The sequence below is a fragment of the Exserohilum turcica genome (assembly GCF_000359705.1).
Source record: "Exserohilum turcica Et28A unplaced genomic scaffold SETTUscaffold_5, whole genome shotgun sequence".
Taxonomy (NCBI): domain Eukaryota; kingdom Fungi; phylum Ascomycota; class Dothideomycetes; order Pleosporales; family Pleosporaceae; genus Exserohilum; species Exserohilum turcicum.
In genome coordinates, this window is record NW_007360266.1 from 1,923,206 (window position 1) to 1,944,364 (window position 21,159).

General features: G+C 52.6%; 8 protein-coding genes across 8 annotated transcripts; 5 read left to right on the forward strand and 3 right to left on the reverse strand.

Moving 5' to 3' along the window:
• Window positions 1-755: 755 nt before the first annotated feature.
• SETTUDRAFT_43285 (uncharacterized protein) lies at window positions 756-1,728 on the forward strand (the record flags this gene model as incomplete). The annotated part of the gene is made up of 1 exon (XM_008030685.1): window positions 756-1,728. The coding sequence occupies one exon, from the start codon at window positions 756-758 to the stop codon at window positions 1,674-1,676; it is 921 nt and encodes a 306-aa protein (XP_008028876.1). The 3' UTR covers window positions 1,677-1,728.
• Window positions 1,729-1,962: 234 nt separating this feature from the next.
• On the forward strand, window positions 1,963-3,053 carry SETTUDRAFT_120377 (uncharacterized protein). Its single transcript, XM_008031030.1, has 2 exons — window positions 1,963-2,538; window positions 2,649-3,053. Exons 1-2 carry the CDS (start codon window positions 1,977-1,979, stop codon window positions 2,969-2,971), a joined length of 885 nt encoding a protein of 294 aa, XP_008029221.1. The 5' UTR covers window positions 1,963-1,976; the 3' UTR covers window positions 2,972-3,053.
• A 57-nt stretch (window positions 3,054-3,110) lies between these two features.
• SETTUDRAFT_164865 (uncharacterized protein) lies at window positions 3,111-4,721 on the reverse strand. The gene has a single exon (XM_008031031.1). The coding sequence runs from the start codon at window positions 4,646-4,648 to the stop codon at window positions 3,272-3,274; it is 1,377 nt and encodes a 458-aa protein (XP_008029222.1). The 5' UTR covers window positions 4,649-4,721; the 3' UTR covers window positions 3,111-3,271.
• A 176-nt stretch (window positions 4,722-4,897) lies between these two features.
• On the forward strand, window positions 4,898-7,301 carry SETTUDRAFT_140173 (uncharacterized protein; the record flags this gene model as incomplete). Its single annotated transcript, XM_008031032.1, has 2 exons — window positions 4,898-5,577; window positions 5,624-7,301. 2 exons carry the CDS (start codon window positions 4,898-4,900, stop codon window positions 7,299-7,301), a joined length of 2,358 nt encoding a protein of 785 aa, XP_008029223.1.
• Window positions 7,302-7,727: 426 nt separating this feature from the next.
• Window positions 7,728-10,822, reverse strand: SETTUDRAFT_140177 (uncharacterized protein; the record flags this gene model as incomplete). The annotated part of the gene is made up of 4 exons (XM_008031033.1): window positions 10,308-10,822; window positions 9,005-10,264; window positions 8,725-8,943; window positions 7,728-8,679 (listed from the first exon to the last, which is right to left on the reverse strand). Exons 1-4 carry the CDS (start codon window positions 10,763-10,765, stop codon window positions 7,728-7,730), a joined length of 2,889 nt encoding a protein of 962 aa, XP_008029224.1. The 5' UTR covers window positions 10,766-10,822.
• Window positions 10,823-11,249: 427 nt separating this feature from the next.
• On the forward strand, window positions 11,250-12,764 carry SETTUDRAFT_94692 (glycosyltransferase family 33 protein; the record flags this gene model as incomplete). Its single annotated transcript, XM_008031034.1, has 2 exons — window positions 11,250-11,574; window positions 11,623-12,764. 2 exons carry the CDS (start codon window positions 11,250-11,252, stop codon window positions 12,762-12,764), a joined length of 1,467 nt encoding a protein of 488 aa, XP_008029225.1.
• A 232-nt stretch (window positions 12,765-12,996) lies between these two features.
• On the reverse strand, window positions 12,997-14,067 carry SETTUDRAFT_22233 (uncharacterized protein; the record flags this gene model as incomplete). The annotated part of the gene is made up of 1 exon (XM_008030559.1): window positions 12,997-14,067. The coding sequence occupies one exon, from the start codon at window positions 14,065-14,067 to the stop codon at window positions 12,997-12,999; it is 1,071 nt and encodes a 356-aa protein (XP_008028750.1).
• A 5,033-nt stretch (window positions 14,068-19,100) lies between these two features.
• On the forward strand, window positions 19,101-19,949 carry SETTUDRAFT_156053 (uncharacterized protein; the record flags this gene model as incomplete). Its single annotated transcript, XM_008031035.1, has 3 exons — window positions 19,101-19,245; window positions 19,303-19,509; window positions 19,621-19,949. The coding sequence occupies 3 exons, from the start codon at window positions 19,101-19,103 to the stop codon at window positions 19,947-19,949; spliced, it is 681 nt and encodes a 226-aa protein (XP_008029226.1).
• Between the last annotated feature and the right edge of the window lie 1,210 nt (window positions 19,950-21,159).

The window sequence follows — 21,159 nt, forward strand, 5'->3', positions numbered from 1 at the left end:
TGCTAGTATAGCTCTACGAAAAAAATTAATAGACGAGGCAAGGACTGCGCGGGAGTTGAAGAAAATAGCGAGGGATAAAGAGAGAGAAGTGAGGGCCAAAGAACTCCAGTTAAGACGCGCCCAAAAAAGCTCGCGATCGCGCAGTCGCAACTTCAAAAAAAGCTCGCGATAAGCAAAATATACCTAAACGAAAAGCTTCATCGTCTCAAAAGTCAAAAAAAGTCAAAGGGTGGTGGTGATGCAGGCAGCCAAAGTGGTGGTGCGTCTGCATCGTCGGCTGCGCAGCCCACCACCAAAACAACGATGCGCGGCCGCAACATCAAACTGCCAAAGAAATTTGAGTAGATAGGATTGTTTTTTGAACTATTTAGACTACTCCACCAAAAAATCTCGTGATAATAGCTTTTGTATGGTGCTCTACAGCCTCATTTTTGATAGGCGGACATTTTAGTGGTGGTGTTGCATTGTCTGACCCGTTGCACGCATTGACCACCCACACTACTAGATTCGCCATGACGTCACGTGTTTCGCTCGCTTCGCCGAGTTCTCTTTCCAAACATACACCATCACCGATACATGATTCGCCCTCATCTCAAGTCCTGGCCATGATGCCGCTGTTTCTTCTTTTCGGTATGGCACTTGGCATACTCGTTTCTCTCGGATACCGGCTGGTGCCTTTGCTATCCAAACGAGCGACTTTGACATTTTCTCCAAACACGCTCCGGATGGAAGAGGTGGTGATAGCAATCATCGCAATGATGATCAAATCTTTATTTTATGCAACCACCAAAACCTCGCGCCCGGATCCCACCGGACTGCAGCTCTGTTCACCTCTTGTCATAAGTCCTGAAGATGTCACTCGTTTTCTCTCGGCTGTTGGACACCAAGGTAGCAAAGCGCCATCTCTGGGACATGCACAGCTCATGCTGTTTCTGTCGGTCATGACTGAGCCAGCAATGCTGCTACTTATCTCTAGCCCCCGGTGTCCGATAAACCCATTAGGCGCCGTCAATGTTCGCAACACATTCGAGCTGATCCGTCCAGAACTGTGCGACCTAGAAAACCTTATGGATACCGACTCTGCACACTTGGAAGCAGTTGTACGCCCCAACCCAACGCCAGTAAAACGCGGCATTGAGTGGGAACTAGAAGTAAATGTCAATGTGCCTATCGAAAAGAACGATGGCGCCGTTCGTACCATTTTCCGCCAAGTCTTTACCATGCTGGAATTCAGGAAGATGCCGGGCCATGTCAAGTCTAAAGGCTTGGACAACAGTCAATCCAACGTGTCGACATCAATCCCCATGGATGCTAGTACACAGATATCGCTATCTGGAGACGACCCGCTGAAATGGGCGGCGCTCTGCAAGGACTACAACTTTATACACCTGTCCGGGCTCGCTGCAAAGCTCTTTGGCTTACCTGGCAAGCTTGCCCATGGAAACCATGCAGCTGCAAAAGCATTATGGAGCTCGTATAGCGCCGGAAATACTATTTCACCAGAGCATGGACCCTTACGGATGCGAGTAGAGTTTAAGAAACCAATGGTCGTCCCCGCCGTCTTCGACGTAACCGTGAACCAGTCAGACAGTACTCGTGTCGAGTTTACCATTCTTCGTAAGGGGAGAGTTCACGCCACTGGGGATTATGGTCCACTAGAGTTGTACAATTCCTAGGACACGTTAGCATGCTTGATTGCATTGTTCACCGTCTTACGGTGGATGCACCAAAGTAGGCCTAGAAGAAGACGTAATTCGTACCGATTCAGCGCTAACACCCCACATACGTACCCAGCGTCAAAAGATGCCGAGGTTCCCCCCATCTCTGCAACGGATATAGCGACAACAAGAGCAATGGCAAAATTACTTGTTGCGCATTCCCGCCCCTACCCTGACTATCCTCCTTAAATCTACCCTGAATCTGGAAATCTCACATTCCACTCCTCAATTCCCAGTCTACCACCCAATTTCCCGACAATGACGCACGCCGCATCCCAAGATGACCTCCGCATCAGCGCCCTCTTCGACTTCACCTGGCACGTCGTGCTCGTCACAGGCGGAGCCACGGGGCTAGGCGAAATGGCCGCGCAAGCCTTTGTGCAAAACGGCGCGCACGTCTTCATCGCGTCGCGCAAAGAAAGCGAGCTCTCCGCCACGAGCGCACGGCTCAACGCCCTCGGCCCCGGCAAATGCGACTACATTGTCGCGGACCTCAAAGACAAGGCCGGCTGTCTTGCTCTCTGCGACGAGGTGAAAAAGCGAACCGATCGCCTGACGGTGCTCATCAACAACTCGGGTGCCAGCTGGGGCGACGATTACTACAACTATCCTGAGCATGCGTGGGATAAGCTCTATGCGCTCAATGTCAAGAGCATTTTCTACATGACGGTCGGACTGGAGCCGCTGCTGCTGAAAGGCGCGACGGCGGAGGCACCGAGCAGGGTGATTAATATTGCTAGTGTGGCGGGTATCACGACGGTGGATGTCACGACAGGAGAGACTGGCGGGCTGAGTCCACCAGGCACCGGGACTTTTTCTTGTAAGTCTCTTTTTTTAACCTCATTCCTCTTGGCAAGATACACACACACAGAGAGAGAGAGTGCAAGAGTTTGTATACAGAGCATCCAGACTAACAAATATTCCCTACAGATGGCCCCTCAAAAGCCGCCTGCATCCACCTCACCAAGATGCAAGCCTCCAAGCTCGCTCCCAAGCACATCATGTGCAACGCCATCTGCCCGGGCGTCTTCCCCTCACGCATGACAAATTTCGGGTTGAAAAAGTACGCCGATCCGCTCAAGGCCGGACAGCCTACAGGTAGAATTGGCAAGCCCAGTGATTTCGGCGGCCTCGTCTTGTTCCTCAGCAGTACCGCCAGCGCACACATGACTGGAAACGCGATTACGCTGGACGGCGGCGCCACGGTGTCGGGCTGGAAAGGCAAAGGTAGTGAGGGAGAAAGTAAGCTGTAGATGGGAATGAGCTGGGTATGCATATAGAATATATATATTTTGCGAGTTTCTTAGAAGAGTAATCGGTGTAAATCAAATGAGCTTATCATGGAAAATACAGTACTGCAATGTTTGCAAATTGGACTTTTGTAATTGTTTGTGCATTTGATTCTTATCCTATGTAGCAGACTGCAGCGCTATCCTAGCTCGTGAACAGTGAAATTTAAGAACAAAAAAAAAGGGCATGCATATTCTTCCATGACGCTAAATATAACCGTGTCATCCAAAAACGCCTCAATTGGAAACTGACAAAATGGGCATTTACGCTGGCTCCTCTGTCTTCGCTCTCTTTTCATCTGCGCCACTGTCTTCAACTTCTAGTTTCCTCTTGCTGCTGCCACTGTCTTTTGACGCCGATGCCGACGATGCCGACGATGCTGCTGCCACCGGTGCCTTTGCCTTCTTCTTGACCATACCTGAAACATCGTTTGCCGTCTTGGCGACTTCAGCCAGCTTAGCCTTTTGCGTGGCTGGGTCGGCACCCAGCATGCCACCCAGCAAGCCCTGGAAGACAGACGAGTCGATGGTATCGAACTGCTGCTTTGTGGGATCCGACTTGAGGTCGACAAGACGGGTTTTGAGATCCTCCAGCATACTCTTCTTGTCGGCGATGATGGCTTGCTTCTCCTTCTGGTCTGGCTTGAGCGCGTCGGAGTCGAGAGCATCCTCCTCTTTCTTTAACCGCGCTTCAAGGCTCTTGATCGCGAGGTCGGTTTGGTCGGCGGCTTCTTTTCGCAGCTCCCAGTTGACGCCGTCCTCGTCTTCTTTTCCGGGCTCCGTGTCGGGCGCACCTGTGGATTGGCCCGTCTGGTCCTCGCGCACCTTGGATACAGATGCAAACTCAAGGGCTAGAGAAAGTGAGTAATGTGCCTCGGTGACGTTTTCGTGCTCAAATGGGTACAGTTCCTCCTGCAGGGCAAGCGACTTGCGGGCGTCGGCTACGGCATCGTGGAAGCGCTCGTTTTCGAGTGAGATCTCCACAAGGAAACCGTGACAGTCGGCAATGCGCTCCTTGATAACGCGCTCGGCTGGGCTCAGCTCAGCTTTGCCCTTGCCCTTGTCTGCAGAGTCGCTCTCTGCGAGTGCATTCAGCTGCTTTTCGTAGAGGACGCGAGCCAACTCGAAGATCTCGTATGCGTTGCCAAAGTCGTCGTCGTCCTCTTCCTGCTCGCCCTCGTCATCGTCTTCTTCATCCTCCGAATCAGTCCAGTTTTCATCGCCTGTAAGCTGGAAATATGGCTTGTTCTGGACCGATTCTGTCTTTGGCTCGGCCTTGGCTGCCGCTGTACTTGAGCCTTCACCTGTCTCTGTCTTTGCTGCCTTTTTCGACTTGGGCTGCTTGTTCTTCTTTTCCTCTTGCGCAACCTTGTTGCCTAGCACGTCGCTCTTAGCAACCGCGACCTTGTATAGCGCGCGCCCGTAGTAGAAGAGCAGTTCGGCATTCTCAGGCGCCATTTCGCCATTGAGTTCGGCTTGGATCTCGACAGCGTTGGCATAGTTCTCGGCGGCAGCAGGGAAGTTCTTGGTCGAGTAGTGGATAGAGGCAGCCTGCGACAGTTCGGACAGCTTTTCCTTGGTTCTAGGCAGCTCTTCGGTTTCGGTGACGGTCGCAAGCGGTTCAGTCGCGGGGTCGGCCATTTTGCGCAGATCGGGTTGTGTCCGTGATATGACTAGTATTATGCGACTGCAAGATTGTTAATGCGCAGTTAGGATCTGCTCGGCGCGAGGGAGGTGAGTGTTGTGTTTAGGTGGGGACTATTGGCGTTGCTAGGAAAAGCGGGCTGATCTTAGCGCGAAAGCGCGACCGCGTCGCGCGTAAAGTGGAATTCCAGACCGACTACTCAAGTGCATACAGCACGCCTTGGCTTGACGACCACGACAACAGACATGGCAACTTCAAGACGGCCAGAAAAGCCCTCGGCGGTACCGGCAGACCCCATTCCATCCTCTTCACCGGCATTTGGAACTCCGGTACATCCCATCAACCCCCGCAGAACAGCCCCAATACGCGCCCCGCCCTTGCTCAAACCCGTCGCAAAGTCGACTGTTCTTCCGATATTACTCCCTCCGGCGACACTACGGCCGCTTGCCTTCAGGACGTTCACCAAAAAACACAATCTCACACTCACATCGTCTGCCCTCCAGGCCCTAGCGACATTCATTGGAAAGCACTGCGGTTCGGGATGGCGAGAGGAAGGCCTAGCGGAGAAAGTCCTAGAGGAAGTGGCCAAGAGCTGGAAGAAATGCGGCGGCCAGGTCATTGTGGACGGCGATAATGAGACGCTCAAGAGCATTCTCAAGACATTCGAAGGGTGCATGAGCGGCGGGAGAATAGTCCAAGGCTCGTCGCTAGGACGACAGAGCAGTTTCAACTTTGGCCCAGAGGCAGCCGGCCAGTCACGTCCGTCTATAGACACGACGTCGAGTTTTGGCATGTCAAGTCTAGAGGTGGAAGACAAGGATGATGAAGAGGATATGCTGAAAGACCCCCGAGAATGGATCAAAGTCATTGGCGCTTTTGAGCAGCCAAAGCTAATATACAATGTCAACCAAAAGCACTTTGAAAAGTCGGTACATTCTGGGTCTGTATTGAGCCTCTGCTAACAACACTAGGTCTGCCACAAAACCATCGCTATTCCCAGATCCCTCACACAAGACCGAGGTCTTCCGCCAGCGCTACCACATTGTCCATCAGCGCATACTCCGAAATGAGACGTTCCAAGCACCTTCTTTCAGCACAACTAGATCAGCTACTCTGAGTCGGACAGGGTCGATTGCAACGTCGCAAATGAACACGATTACACCCATTGCCAATCTGCTTGGCCGGAGCGGAAGCACCCACCTGTTACTCGGCATGCTCACCGTCTCGGCGACCGGTGCGCTCTCACTCTCCGACCTAACCGGAACAATTGCGCTTGACATTGAGCACGCGCGACCGATCCCTGAAAAGGGCGCGTACTTTGCACCAGGCATGATTGTACTAGTCGAAGGCAGCTACGAAGAAGATTCTGGAGTGAGCTCTTCTCTAGGAGGCAGTGGTGGTATTGGCGGCACGATTGGCGGAAAGTTCCTTGGTTTCTCAGTCGGCCACCCGCCTTGTGAACGGCGAACAGCGACACTAGGCGGCGCCGAAGAAATCGACAAGAACAGTCTGGCTGGCCCGGCATTCGGCTGGACAGATTTCCTGGGCGTCGGCTCACAGCGTGGAACCGGTGCTCGCATGAACAAGATTGCGTCAAAACTCCTCGATCCAGACCGACCACACAACATCGTCATAGCATCAGATCTCCATCTGGACGTCCCCTCAACGCTGTCTGCCCTCCGCACTCTTCTACGCACATACACACCTGACCCGACAGACGCTCACCCCGTGTACCCGCTCGCCATCATCCTGATGGGGAACTTCAGCTCGAAAGCCAGTCTCGCGGGGGTCCCAGGTACAGGAAGCATAGAATACAAGGAGCATTTCGACGCGCTAGCCTCCGTCCTCGCCGACTTCCAGCCCCTCATCGCACACACAACTCTCGTCCTCGTCCCCGGCGACAACGACGCCTGGCCCAGCGCCTTCTCCGCCGGCGCCGCCACTCCCTTACCGCGCAAACCCGTGCCCCCCATGTTCACCAGCCGCATCCGCAAAGTCGTCGCCGAAGCGAACCGCGAGATCTGGGGCCCGGGAAGAGCAAAAGGCACCGAAGGCGACGTCCTCTGGACTTCGAATCCCACTCGCCTCACCTGGTTCGGCGTAAAAGGTGAAATGGCCATCCTGCGCGACGACGTGCTGGGCCGTCTGCAGAGAAACTCGATTCGATTCAACAAGCCGCCCGCTGACGCCGATGGTGACGACGACGAGGAACTGCCGTTTTCACACAGCCAGCATGCGCGCGACTTGCAGGCTCAGGATGCCATGGATCTCGATCTCAACCAACCCCCAGCTCGAAAGCAAAAACAAAAACAACACCAACAACAACAACCAGACGTCGATTTCGACACGCAAACCGCCCGCACACTTACCCGCACCATTCTCTCTCAATCCCATCTCAGTCCCTACCCGCTTGCCGCGCGCCCGCTGCACTGGGACTTTGCACACACCCTGAATTTGTATCCGCTGCCTACCAGCGTCGTGCTGGCGGATTCAGAGGCTCCGCCCTTCGTCGTCAAGTATTTCGGCTGTACAGTCATGAATCCGGGGGCTATTGATGAGAGTGGTGGGCGCGGCCGCAGGGAGGGCCGAGCCAGGTGGGTTGAATTTGATGTTAGGACTTTGGCTGGGGTTCTACGGTCGGAGGGTTAAGCCTTTGTCTTGGGGGGGGGGTGGGATCAATTTTCCTTTCTGTTATCTGTTATCTAAAGGATACCATTAAACTTGTAATGAGGCTTCCCATTTCCTTTCTTACTATGCTTCCACGGGCGGGAGGGAGGGGGTTTCAAGTACGGAGCTTATGTCATGTTTCTCAGGTCTTTAGGATGATTGCGGTATGTACGTAGAGTATGATATGATATGCGCAAGTCACGCGGTAGCGGTAGATATCAGCTATAGATAAAATAAACAAAGAAAAAACCAACATGCGTTACAAGCCACTTCACCTAATCGAAGCGAGAAAAAAAAGGAATAATGTCAAAATCCAAGATGTCATGTGAATATTCCATACATGTGCATATTACAAAAAAAAAGTGCAAACTTCCTCTTCCATTGACATCTATATACACCTGTTGTACACTAGTTTGTCTTGTAATCGCCGCCACCGCCACACCAACACCGGCCTTCGCCTTCTCTTTCGACGTGGATGACGACGTCCATACCGCGGTCTTTGAGAAACTGGTAGGAGCGCTCGCGGACGTCTTCTACGTCTGCAACCCGCGATGCAATGATATGGATTACGCCAAGGATGCGCCGTGGTTTATGCACATGATCATGGTCGTGGTCGTGGTCGTGGTTGTGATCGTGAGAGTGCGAGTGCGAATGGGAATGGTCGTGGCTGTGGTCGTGCGAATGCGAATGTGAATGTGAATGTGAATGGTCATGATCATGCGAATGGTCATGGTCGTGCGAATGTGGATGATCGTGGTCGTGGTCGTGATCATGAGAATGGTCGTCGTGCTTGTGTCCGTCGCAATCGTCATGCTCCTTGGCATGGGCTTCCGCATGCGCAGCTCCTTCGTCTTCAAGCCAAAACTTAGGAACCGTGTAACCTACCACGCCTCTCAGTGTACCCAACTCTCCCAACGCATTCCTGATGCCATACTCGACATCGCTAGGCAAGCTAAGCATAAGTCTCGCTCCGCTGGACTTGACAAGGGGGATCGCCGAGAGGAAGATCAGAATAGCAATGATGCAGGACGCAATAGGGTCCCATCCGGACCAGCCGTAGTACTTGGTCAGAAGAGTAGAGATGATGACTGCTACAGAGCCAAGCGCATCGGCAAGAATATGAAGGAAGATACCCTGCATGTTTTCGTTGTCGTGTGAGTGTCCGTGTCCGTGGTCATGTCCGTGGTCATGGCCATGATCGTGCCCATGGCCATGGTGAGCATGTCCAAAGGCAGTGAGACCGACAATGTTGACCAAAAATCCCAGTATACTGACAATCAGCAGTTCATTGAGACGATGAAGTTCGCGACCCTCCCAAAGGCGCTCAAAAGCATCGAATATGATTTCGACACTGACAAGCCTGTACAGGATTAGCATGAGTTGTATAGAAATACGAATGGCTTACAAGAGAAATACACCGTTGGCAAACCCAGACAGCGTATCGATTTTTCCATAGCCGTACGGAAAATGAGTGTTTGGAGGCCACTTGCTCATGACTGCAGCCGCAAGACCTACCGCCAGACCCGCACAGTCAAAAAGCATATGGATACTGTCTGTGAGCAATCCCAGCGAGCCGCTGACAAAACCATAGAAGAATTGAACCATCATGAATGTCAAGTTGAGTCTAAATGTTGTTAGAGTTTCGCTACTAGTCTCTGAGTTCTCAGCTGAATGGTAAGACGTACATGCCAAAGTATGCGATGCGCCGCGAGTCCCTTTCAATCAACACACTATGCACAATCGAACCTGGGGTTGAGCGCGCAATCAAGAAGGCAGATATTCTGGAATGGTTCCCGTGGAGATGATGATCATGCTTATGGTCATGGTCATGGCCGTGTGCGTGACTGTGGTTGGTATGCGCATGGGCGTGATCGTGAGCGCGTGGTACTGGGGAGCGAGTGTCAAACGAGACGGCTGCCATGAGGACTGCACAAACACAGGGAAATGCGCTGTTGAGATGGCCTCCAGACTCCAAAAAACTAAAAGCGAAGATGAGGATACCGCTCAGCCTGAGCCCTACCTGTTTCTGACTCCGCAATGATGCTGGAAGAGAAAAGTAGACAAGCGCTGTCGCTGATGCAATCGACAGGGCCGAAAATCCAACTGTATGTTGGGACAGAGATAGATATGTAGAAGAAACAAAAGAGTACAAAACAGTCGTGACGAGAAGAAGCAAACCCGCGGCAAGTGTGAGGAGCTGGTTCTCGGGTTTGCTTACTAGCGGAGATGAAGGTTTCGGCAACGAGGCGCGGAGAGGCTTTTGGCTCATGTATGAGCCCTGGCTTTGTGTGCCGGTCATGAGAGACCAGCCAGCGGTGGGTAGAGGCGGAGGAACCAGAAACATGGAGAGCAAAAGGGCTGCATAGCCAATCAAGGTGTTTGTGTTTCCAGAGGCCACGATGTCTGCAATCATAGCAAGAGAAAGCGTACCACACGTGGCTTTGCGTGTTCTCAGCGTCCGTCGAGCATCGTCCCACGGAGTGTGGTTGCCTGGCTTCTGGTCCAGAGCTCCGATGCCCGCTGCTACTGCAATCAGCAAGACGAGCGCTGTCTTTGCGCCGCCCAGCTGCAACGACGCATAGAAAGGCAGCAATACGCTAAGAGCATTGCTTGCAATGCGCCTGGGCACACTGCCGTTATTCAAAGCGGCTTTGTCTTCTTTCCGTCTATCCAGTGGTTGTAAAGTCGAGTTGACTTTCGCAGTTGCGCCCACTAATAGCAGTGTCGCAGACGAAAGCGCGAGGGCGTGCAACAATGGTGCGCTAATCGACGGATGTGTAGGCTCGGTCGGAGGCGAGATTGCTGCTACGGCTTCCGAGAGGGTAGACGGAAACCTGGCTGTCGTGCGGATGCCCTTTGGATATGCCAGAGCGGCGAAGATGTATGGGAGAGGGATGAGGAAGGCGGTAAGGGCTTCGGGAAGCTGCAGCCATGGTCTGCGCCGTCTGTTAGTGGGGGCCTGCGAGAGCATGTCCGAACTATCCTTACGCAGGCGGGAGAGGTGAATGCGCATGGGCAGTCTCTTCTATGGGCGACACTGGCGAGAAGCCATATCTGTCGATTACCGGTGTCTTTTTGGGGATGACGCGGCCCAGGTCTGAGTCGCCTCTGGGCCGGCCTTTTGGCCTCCCCATGCTCCCATTCAAAAAGGGCTTCAGCGTGTATGTCGAGTCTCTTGAAGTCGAGCGCTCGTGGCCGTGCTTGTGCTCCTGGGGCTGCGTCTGGAGCTGAGAGTTGTACTCGGCGTACTGCGAGCGGGCCGCGCCGTACAATTGGCCGCCCGCGCCCATGTCAGACCGGGTGTACCGGTGGCTGTGTGATCTGGCAGGCGAAGCGCCAGTTGTGGAGTTTGTCGAATAAGGCGACGGGTCGGGCGTATATTGCGATGTTGAGCGGCCATGGTTGTGCGCAGTCGGAGTGACGGGCAGGGCATATGTCGACGCCATCAGGTGGCAGCGGCGTCGAGTATGCGCCTGGGTAGGGGAAACAATGCTGGCCGTGAAGTGGAGGGGGTAGATGCCACTGTCGGAGCTAAGGCAGGGCTCAATTGCGTCACCCGGCGAGTGGCTGGAGCATGGAGATTTGGGGATGGGGGAGGGGGAGGGGAGGGGGGCAAAAGCAAAGCAAAATGCAATGCGCGCGGGGTGCAACTGGCGGGCGGTGAAGAGGCGTGGGCGGAGGGCTCTGTGCTGTGTCGCGGCGATAGCGAGGAGGCAATCACCACCACAATGGCAGCGCGTCGACGCCTCTTTTCAGGGGTCCCTTCTATCTCCGGACATATGCGCTATCCAGCCCGCGCCTTCCCCTTTGGGCCAAGCGTGCCTCCCCCCCTGGCCTCCGCATCTCGCCCCGCCCTCGCGTCTTGGCGCCGCCGTCTTCAACCACGCGCCTTGCAATTGGACAACACCATCACGACCTCCCCACGCTGCCATGTTCGACGACTCCAAGACGGACGGCAGCATCTTCGCCGCCGTGCTGAGCGTCGTTGTCGCCCTGTCTACGCTGTTCACGCTTTTCCTCGTCACGCTGCCTGGCCGCTATGATGCCTCCAGAGACAAGCCGCCAAGGTCCGTCGACGAGAATGGACAAGACATCAAGACAAGGACAAGAGACGGAAAGGGCCCGCTGCAGTGGAAGCAGGGACGGTCGGTGCAGGTGGTCGTGTTGGGAGACATTGGACGGTCCCCCCGTATGCAGTACCATGCCGTGAGCATCGCCAAACACGGCGGCAGCGTCGTGCTCATCGGCTACAAAGGTAAATGCTGTCCACGATGCACCCCCTTCACATAGTAACCTGTGCCAGAGTCCGAAATACATCCGGACATTGTCTCCAACCCTTTGATTGAAATCATCCCCCTCTCGCCAGCACCAAGTGTGCTGCGCTCAAGCAGCAAACTTCTCTTCCCCATCCTGGCCCCGCTCAAAGTCCTGTGGCAGGTTTGGTCTTTGTACGCTGCACTAGGCTACCGCTCCAGGCCCACGGCGTGGACGCTTGTGCAGAATCCTCCGTCAATACCAACACTCGCCGTTGCCAGTCTGGTATGCTTCTTGCGCCGCACTAGTCTCGTCATTGATTGGCACAACTTTGGCTACTCCATCCTAGCCATGAAGCTCGGAGACTCGCATCCTCTCGTCAGAATATCGGAGAGATATGAGAAGCTCTTCGCCAAAGCTGCTGCGCACCACATCACTGTAACCGACGCAATGGCCCGTGTTCTCAAAGCCGATTACGGCGTCATTGCACACGCAATGCATGACCGCCCGGCCCCTGCCTTTCAGCCTATCGCGACCGAGGAGCGTGAGCGATTCCTCAGGAGACTGCCGGAAACGGCCGAATTTGCAGAGGACCTCTCGCCCAACTCGACAACGCCCTGGAGACTCATCGTAAGCGCCACCTCTTGGACAGCTGACGAAGACTTCTCGCTCCTCTTGTCTGCCCTCGTCACCTATTCTGCCGAGTGCACTTCACAGACGCACCTGCCCAAGATTATTGCCATCATCACAGGCAAAGGCCCACAAAAGGAATACTATCTCTCCAAGATCAATGAATTGAATCAGCAGAAAAAGCTGTCAAACGTCATCATCAAGACGGCTTGGCTCACCCATGCCGACTACGCTCTCCTTCTCGCCTCGGCCGATCTTGGTGTGTCACTGCATACATCATCCTCTGGCGTTGACCTCCCCATGAAGGTCGTCGATATGTTTGGCGCAGGGCTGCCTGTCGTGGGTTGGGGCAAGTTCGAGGCATGGCCGGAACTGGTCAAGCAAGGCGTCAACGGCCTCGGATTTCAAAGCGCAGAGGAGCTCGCTTTGCACCTGGCTACCTTCTTTGGCAGCGATGGCAGATTGAGAGACACGCTCAAAGCAGGCGCACTCAAGGAAAGCGAGCACAGATGGGACGACGAATGGGATGATGTGGGTGGAAAGTTGTTTAAGCTAACCTGAATAGTCGAGGGTCGGTAACATGCGCACAATCAAATCGTCCTAAACAATCATTATCTCCGATTTCCATCGAAACGAACATCCCCAAACGCAATCAGCAATAACGCGCAAGTAACGCACAGGTAACGCACAGGTAACGCACAGGTAACGCAAAAAATTTCCAAAGTACACCTCGTTCAACAATGCTGCCGTGTCGGTAGACAGACAAGATGCGCCAATATCGGCAAACTCGCCCTCATTTCGCCCAATAGCTCCTCAAAAGCCGTCTATCGCCCATCTGCAAATACAGCCTTTGAAGGTTTCCTACCAGGGCGTGCAGTGGTACGGTCTTGCTGTGAGTGAAAGTTGGATGGAGCATCCACAGTGTCCTGGCGTCAGCGTCGGAGAGTTGCTCCAACCTGTCCAAGTAGGCCCTACGACCCCAAGTCACTGTCCTCAGCTCTCTCAGCAAACTCTGCTTATTCTGAAATACCACCAACATCTCCGAAGAAATTCTCTGGCGACTCAGGGCTTTTGCCATGTATGTCTTGGGGAGCAGGTAGCCCCAGGGATTACCGGCGCGCGGTCGGCTTGGGAATTGCTCTTGGTCCCAGGCAATGTATGCGCAATAGATGATGCTCTGCTGAATCCTTTCAGAAAAACCAGCGTAGAGGTCTAGGAGCGTGCTGTCGCTATCGGAGTGAGCTAAATTGACTTCGTGGTGAGCCATGAGCACATCCATTTCGGCATGGAGCAACTTAAATGCTTCATTCTCGCAAGACGCAGAAACATATTTGGTCAAGTAGTGTTCGAACAGGGAATCGAGGTCTTGATGCAAGATTAGGATCTGGTTCTCGATGTAAAGTGACGATCGCGGAACCCGGAGCGGGGGCAAGGGCTGGGGCGGAGGTCGAGGTGGTAGTGATGCGAGTAATGCTATTGCGTCTTCGTCGCTCCCTTGACCTAGTCCTTGTTCGATTGCACGGTAAGCTGCAAACCATCCTGGCGGTAGGCCTGGTACCAATGAAGGGCCAAGACGAAATTTAAATGGATTGTATCCCTCTGGTTTGGTCAATGTTCTCTCGGACGATTCGTCAACCTCTTCATTCATTCCTGTTTCGGCGTTGTACCAGGGAGTCTCGTTCGCCCTGCCACACATATCCTTCAACGACGAGTATCCCCAAATCTTTGCTAGGGATTCTTTCGTCCATATTCGGCCTGGAACGGGATTGTTGGCTATGGGAGGGTCTGCATTTGTTCCCGAGTTGGCCCTGGTGGCTTCCTTGCGGCGGTGAGCAACGAGCCAGTGCTCTAATGGCGAACCCATCAGAAAGGCGCGTCAGTAACGAAACTGTAATGCACAAAACACTTGCTGGAGGCAAAGCTTGCTGCGGAAAAGATAATACTGATTCAACGAGAGATACTAGGTTCTAGGAGCGTTGCGATAGCTGCGCAGCGCGGACAAAGGGCGAAAGGCTGTGTGGAGAAGAGAAGTGTATTCGCGGCAGTGGCTTATAGAGCCGTGACGGTGGCATCGCTCTTTCATCGTTGAGCTGCCCTGGAATCATCCTTCCGTGCTCGCTGCGTATATTGTGGTACCCTACTGACACTTGTCCAGTACGATGGCCTCTTTTCAACTCATATGTTGGGTCACAGCGGGGGAATGCGGGATTTTGAGACTTTGAGCCACATCCAGAGAGACAAATTAGCAAACCCTTTGCAGCTGGTGGAAGAGCAGGGCGATTCTGAGTGCTGTGGAGACAGCACTGGAAAAAAGTCAACCAATACCTCGACGCGCATTACGAACGCGGATGCAGCAAGAACACGGCAACAGTTCAGCATGGTCCGCTAGCAGTCCCCTTCTTACTCGTAGAGTCGACCCCGCCAGTGAGGTATATTATTTGGATGCACACGGGCATGGTTCGACGACGATGGCCAGATAAGGGTCATTGCGAAGGTCACAGGGTCATACGTTCTTTGATACAACGGATGCCAGGACCCCGTTCCGACGAGGAGCAAGTGTGATCTAATGAGAAACTGGAATAGAAATTAGAGATGTACAAAGTGTCCGCTCTGAAAAAGGGTACATGTGGAACTGAGAAGAGTGGAACGACTGTTGCCGTCAGGCTTGAGGATGGTCGACAGTGCGCAAAGAGGAGGAAGGCGACAAGAAAAGACACGTAAGTCTACTATACCATTATTGCTTCTGCTTATTCGAAGATGTACACACCGCCCATGACTGTTACACACGTAGTACACCCGCAACATGACCAGCTACGCATGACCTCATCCCCAGAACGCATCTGTTGAGCACCCCACCCCCAGCGGCCCAACGTTTCTCGCGCCGATAACCCCACACTCGGCAATCTAATCTAAATAAAACAACAGCTATGTCCAATCTTACCTAGTCCAGGCTTTTCTTCTAGACCGACTGCCGTGACTATCTCGACTAAGGATCTTCACGCCAGAATGCCTATAGTGTAGGCCCAAGATACTAAGCCATGCAGCAGTACGCAAAGCACAAGCAGAATTTTCTCATCACGTAGACTGGGTGAGACAACGAAACGACCCAAAGATGGGTGATGGGGCTTGGTTGGTCAATGGAGCAACGCCCTATTCACTCTCCACTGCACGTGCACCTACGCGAGAGCGTGCAGTGCTGTAGGTATGTTCATACTACACGGCAAGTATGGCGATAGCATAGCGAGAACAAGGCGGAGCAAAGGGCCTGTCATTGCTGACAACCTTGATTCCTCCTTGTTCCGTTCCCTGCCGATATTACCACACTTCCAAGACTGCAATGCACGAAATACATTGCGCACGCACATCTTCTCCCTGCATTGCATGTTACAATCATTGCCGGCATGCCAGATGAAGGCATACGAGATCCTTCAAGCCATCAGGCATTTACATGAATTTGCTGCTGCAAGCCTACTTGGCGTTGTACGGGATAAGGCCTAATCTGGCCAAACTAGACTAAAACAACCTTTGTAGTACTGTAGGTGGTCAGTGCGTGCAACTGTTCAGCGGATGCAACACCATCTGCACCTTCCCAAAACAGACCCACCCACTTCAACGCGTGATAACTCCACCACCATGACTCCAATTAAGAAAGCGCTTGCAGCAGTCGATGCGCAAGATCCTAAAGAACGACTTTCGTATAGAGCAGCTGCGAAAAAGTTTAGTGTTGTGTTGTCAACGTTAACGCGCCGCCACTACAAACAAACCTAGTCCTGTGCAGCCGCCGCAGAAAACACGAAATTACTCACTACACAACATAAAGCTAAGCTTGTAAAGTATATACAGAAGCTTTCTAGTTGTGGGCTTGCACCTACCAGGTCTATGATAAAAAATTTTGTGTCGAATATTGCGGAATGGGAGCCGTCAGATAGCTAGGTCACACGCTTTCTGGACCGCAACACCACCAACCTTACCATCAAATACACCACCAGGATGGACCGCAATCGTCACGAAGCTGATAGTCATGATAGTTATCGATCATATTTCGATCTCATCTTCGGGAAACTCGATGACTACGACGTTGCGCCGCATAACATCTACAATATGGACAAGAAGGGCTTCCTACTTAGGTCCACCACAAGGTCAAAACGGGTGTTTTCCAAACAACTTTAGAACCAAAAAATGATCACTGCCGCCATCCAAGATGGTAATAGAGAGTGGATAACAGTTTTAGCATGTGTTTGTGCTGATGGAAGCGCTGTAGATCCTTGCGTTATCTATGAAGGCAAGGTCGGACTTCGCGATAGCTAGGTACGCGACCTAGAGGTTGGAAAACACCACGTTTTTTTCTCTACAAGTCCATCCAGATAGAGTCATAACGACCTAGGCTTAGCTTGGCTCAAACAGGTTTTTGATCGTCAAACGAAGGCGAAAGCCAAACGCGATTACTGGATGCTCATCCTCGACGGCCACCGTAGCCACGTCTCACCCAAATTTATCGAATATTGTTACTCCCATCGAATAATACTTTCAATATTTCCACCCTACGCCACCCATACTCTACAGCCTCTCGACGTGGTGTTGTACGGGCCGCTGTCGGCGGCGTACTCTAAAGAGCTATCAGAGTTCATACGCCGCAGCCAAGCATTACTCCAAATGCAGAAAAGTGATTTCCTCCGCCTATTTTGGGTGGCGTATACATCTACCTTCACTACCGATAATATTTTGAGCAGTTTTGCAGCCACCGGGCTCCATCCCCGCGATCCCGAAGTCGTACTCAAACGGTTCAAAACCACCACATCACAACGAGATAACAACTTGAAAAGTAGAGAGGTGGGAGATGGAGATAGCTGGCGTACGCTGTCAAGATTATTTGACGTTGCGGTACCGGATAGGTCGACGGCTGCAGCCAAAGAGCTCCGCCTGGCTCTACATTCTCTGCAGGTCAACAACGAGCTTCTCCACGTTGAGATCGACGAACTTCGCGGTGAAATCGCCACCAAAAAACAGAGGCCGAAGCATAATAGAGTTCTCGACCTTCAACAACACCAAGAGTACCAGAGTCTGGCGGTGGTGTGGAGCCCTCGGGCGGTACGGGAAGCTCGAGCGCGTCAGGCTGTACAGCACCAAGAAGAAGAGGCAGAAAAACTCCAAAAAAAAAAGAGAGAAAAGAGATGCGAGAAGCCGCTGCCCGGTATAAAAAACAAATAGCTATAGAGGCAAAACAGGCGCGGGAAATTGCAAAAGTTGCCCGCGAGAAAAAATAGGAGGCTAAGGCTGCACAACTTACTGCCGCGCGCGCCCAAAAAGAACAAGATTGGCTTACTGCAACAACAAAAAAATCTCGCGATAAGCAAAGTACACCTAAACGAAAAGCTTCATCGTCGCAGAATACAAAAACAGCAAAACGTCGTCGTGTGGTGGGCTGCGAGAGTGGTGATGGAGTTGCACCGCCGCCCGCCAAGCCCTCCACCAAAACCACCACCCGCGGCCGCAATATAAAGTTACCAGCGAAATATATATAGACGGAAATATATATTACTACTTGCTCAATACTCCACCAGAAAATCTCGTGATAATAGCTTTTGTATGGGTCTCTATAGCCTCATCTTTGGTGGAGCACCAATTTTGGTGGGGTGTTGCATCCGCTGAACAGTTGCAAGCACTGACCACCTACAGTACCTCGATTTTCTTTCCTTACTTACTGGTTGCACCGCCACCTGAAACGCGCGTAGCCCAAGAAAAAAAGAAAAAGAAAAACACGCCTAGCCAGCGCAACAAGACACAACAGCAAAAAGACGTAACAAAAAAGTGCCAAATGACCCACAAGACGCTCACATCTACTAGGACATGGCATTTGCTCTCCACCCTCTCCACTCTTGGCACAAATGCATATCTTTTGCTCCTTGGGGTGCCTTGGCATCCGCGACTTGATTCGCCATGGGCTGGGCGTTGCGCAAAACAGACCAAGCTTCATGCGGGCTATGTGGGAAACTTCGGGGCGGAGCGTCCATGATCCTGTTTTGTTGGTGGCTCCGCCGTGTGCCCATCTTCGCGCGTTGTCGTCGTCGTCGTCGCCAGGCCGCCATTCCAACCCGGAAAACCACGGCTGCATGTCTTAGCCGGGAGCACCTGTGTTGGCTTCATTCGCTGGCGTTGTTGCTTTGCTTTGCTTGGACACGGCGTCACGTCTCCCACGAGGGGAGGCTATGCCGGACCAAAAAAAGCAAAAGAGCGGCGGCGCCCAAGAGTTACCGCTACAGACAAAACCGCAGTGTCATGATTCACCCAAGTAATACCGCCGTGCCAAGGCCTTTTGCTGTGTCGACGGACAAGACTTGGAGATTTCCACCCCTTCCGAGCACCTTACGGCCATGGAAGGCTACACATCGATTGGCCCCCGCAACTCTTACAGTGTCCAATGTGATTACCGACCGACAACGGGCCGATGGGGGAAACAAGCGGACGGACCTTGCATTGCCATGCTGCGACCCTTTGTCGTCATCATCGTCATGGCGGTGCGGGCGTGGTGTCTTGGCGCTTTGTCTGAGGGTGGTGTGCGGGAAGTAAGGATGGGTGGTGATGGTGGAAGCGGACGAGGAGGAGGTGTGGGCTGTGCTGTGCTGTGTGGGCCCAACACATGGACGTGCTTTGGTACCTGAACATGGAATGTAGGCACGCGATGGTCTTGTACTGGCCGACATGTGTATAAAGGGTGTGGGTAAGCCCGTTGATATTTTGCTTTATACAACCACTACTTACTTACAAACGATAAGGACAGGAATAGTCGATCACTACGACCGAAAAACAACTTTGGACCCAACAACAACAATCACAATCACAACCACAAGATCAGCTTGATAGTAACTTTGTACCTCTAAACACACCCAATTCGGAACCATGCATTTCCACGCCCTCGCCCTCGCTTTCGTCCTTTCGGCCACGGGCCTCGCGCAAAAGGTTGACCACGACGACGTGCCAGTGGCCTGTCTGGACATCTGCCTGCCCGTCATTACCTTGACGCAAACCTGCCACCGGAACATCAGTACGTCTATTCCCGCCAATCCGTGTGAAGCAACATGCAAATGGCTAACTCGAACAGTCGGCAACGACGCCGCCGAGCGCGACTGCATCTGCAGAGACCAAAACGCCCGCACGACTATCCCGCTGTGCGCCGCATGCGTGGCGGCAAACGGCGGCGAACCAGACCGCGACCGCGACCGAGACGGCCGTGACGACCGCGACGATCGTGACCGTGATGACCGCGATGACCGAGACGACCGTGACGGAGACGGCAGACGAGACGACGGTAAGTCTCTTTCTCTTTCTCCCTTCTACCCTCCAATTCCAATCCCTATTTCTTACCCGCCAATCCCCCCCCCCCCGCCACATCACATGACTAACTCCCCCCCCCCTCCAGACGTCGACGAACTCATGTGGCACTGCACCTTCAGCTCAACCACCTACGCCGCCTCGGCAATCCCCCGCCCAACAGGCCCCCTCGGCACCCGTCCCCTCCCCACAGGTCCGCTTCCCACAGGCCCCGTCCAGGACCCGCAGCCAAACGGAAACAACAACAACAACAACAACCGGCCTCGTCCGACCGATCCAGCCACAGGCCTCCCCATCGAACAGAGCCAGGGTGATCGTCGCCCGCTGCCGAATGCTGCTGCTGCTGCTGGTGTGCAGACGATGGCGTGGGCGGCGGTTGCGGGCGCGGTTGTGGGGTTTGCGGCCGTTTTGCTATAGATGGTTGTATGTTTGTAAGTGTGTGTGTGTGGGTGTGTAAATCGGGGAGGGGGATGTTTCTAATGAACATGTTTTATTTTCATGAAGCGGGGAATGAGATACGGCTGTTTTACGACGAGCATGGCGCGCTTCTTGCGTCTTGCATATCTTTTTTTTTCTCTTTTTTGCATATATCTGTTTGCTTTGGCGGTTATCCTGCTTGGTTTGGCTTGGTTTGGTTTGGGTTGGTTTGGTTGGCTTTTTTCTTTGATGGCATGATGATTCACGCATGATTAACTGACTAACTGACTGATTGATTAATGGATGGATGGATGCGCCTATTGTGCGATGAGATATTGAAATGCTATTTTATATACCCTCTCTTTTCTTTTCTTTGGACTGCTGTTGTTGTGGGATGAATCATGTCTTGTGTTTTTGTGTGGATGTGGATGTGGATGTGGATGTGGATGTGGATGTGGATGTGAGTGATGGGATTGTGTTGGTTAGTTGATACATATGTTCAGGACATACAAGGAGACGGAAAGACGGAAAGCAGGGGGGGGGATGTATAATCTATCATGTCATGTCATGTCATGTCTAGCAACTAGCAACTAGCAAGTGGTAGCTGGTATCTGGAATACATATACACGTAGATAGATATACCAACCACTGACTTGCCCACTTACTTACTTACTTACTTACCTACTTACTCAGACCCATTCCCCCTTATCCACCTATAGTTCATTTATTCTCCATGCACATTCGCAAACCACCTTTTGCCCTTTCCCCTTATCTCCATCTCTCACTCTCTCTCCATCTCCATCTCCATCTCCTTCTCTCATGAAATCCGTGGTGCGAAAAACGAACGCGACACTGAGCTGAGCCCTTGTCACCATCACCACCATCACCATCATCATCATTGTTATTATCATACAGAATACGATACTTACATACTCAGTCACTTACATACATACATAGTGCAAAAGAAGTAAGAAATGGCGCTGGGAGTTATATGCAGTGACATGTGGTATGATTTACTATTGAAAAGAATGTAACGTGTTTTACAAGCGAGCGCCGCGTACAAGCGAGCGCCGCACCCCACTAAACCTGCGCACCTCTATAAGCCTGTATTATTATTATTATTATTATTATTCTAGTTTAACGTCCTTTTTCAGCCCGAAGGGCTATATAAGACGTGTAGGGTTCTTAGGCCTACAAGTATCTAAGTAGG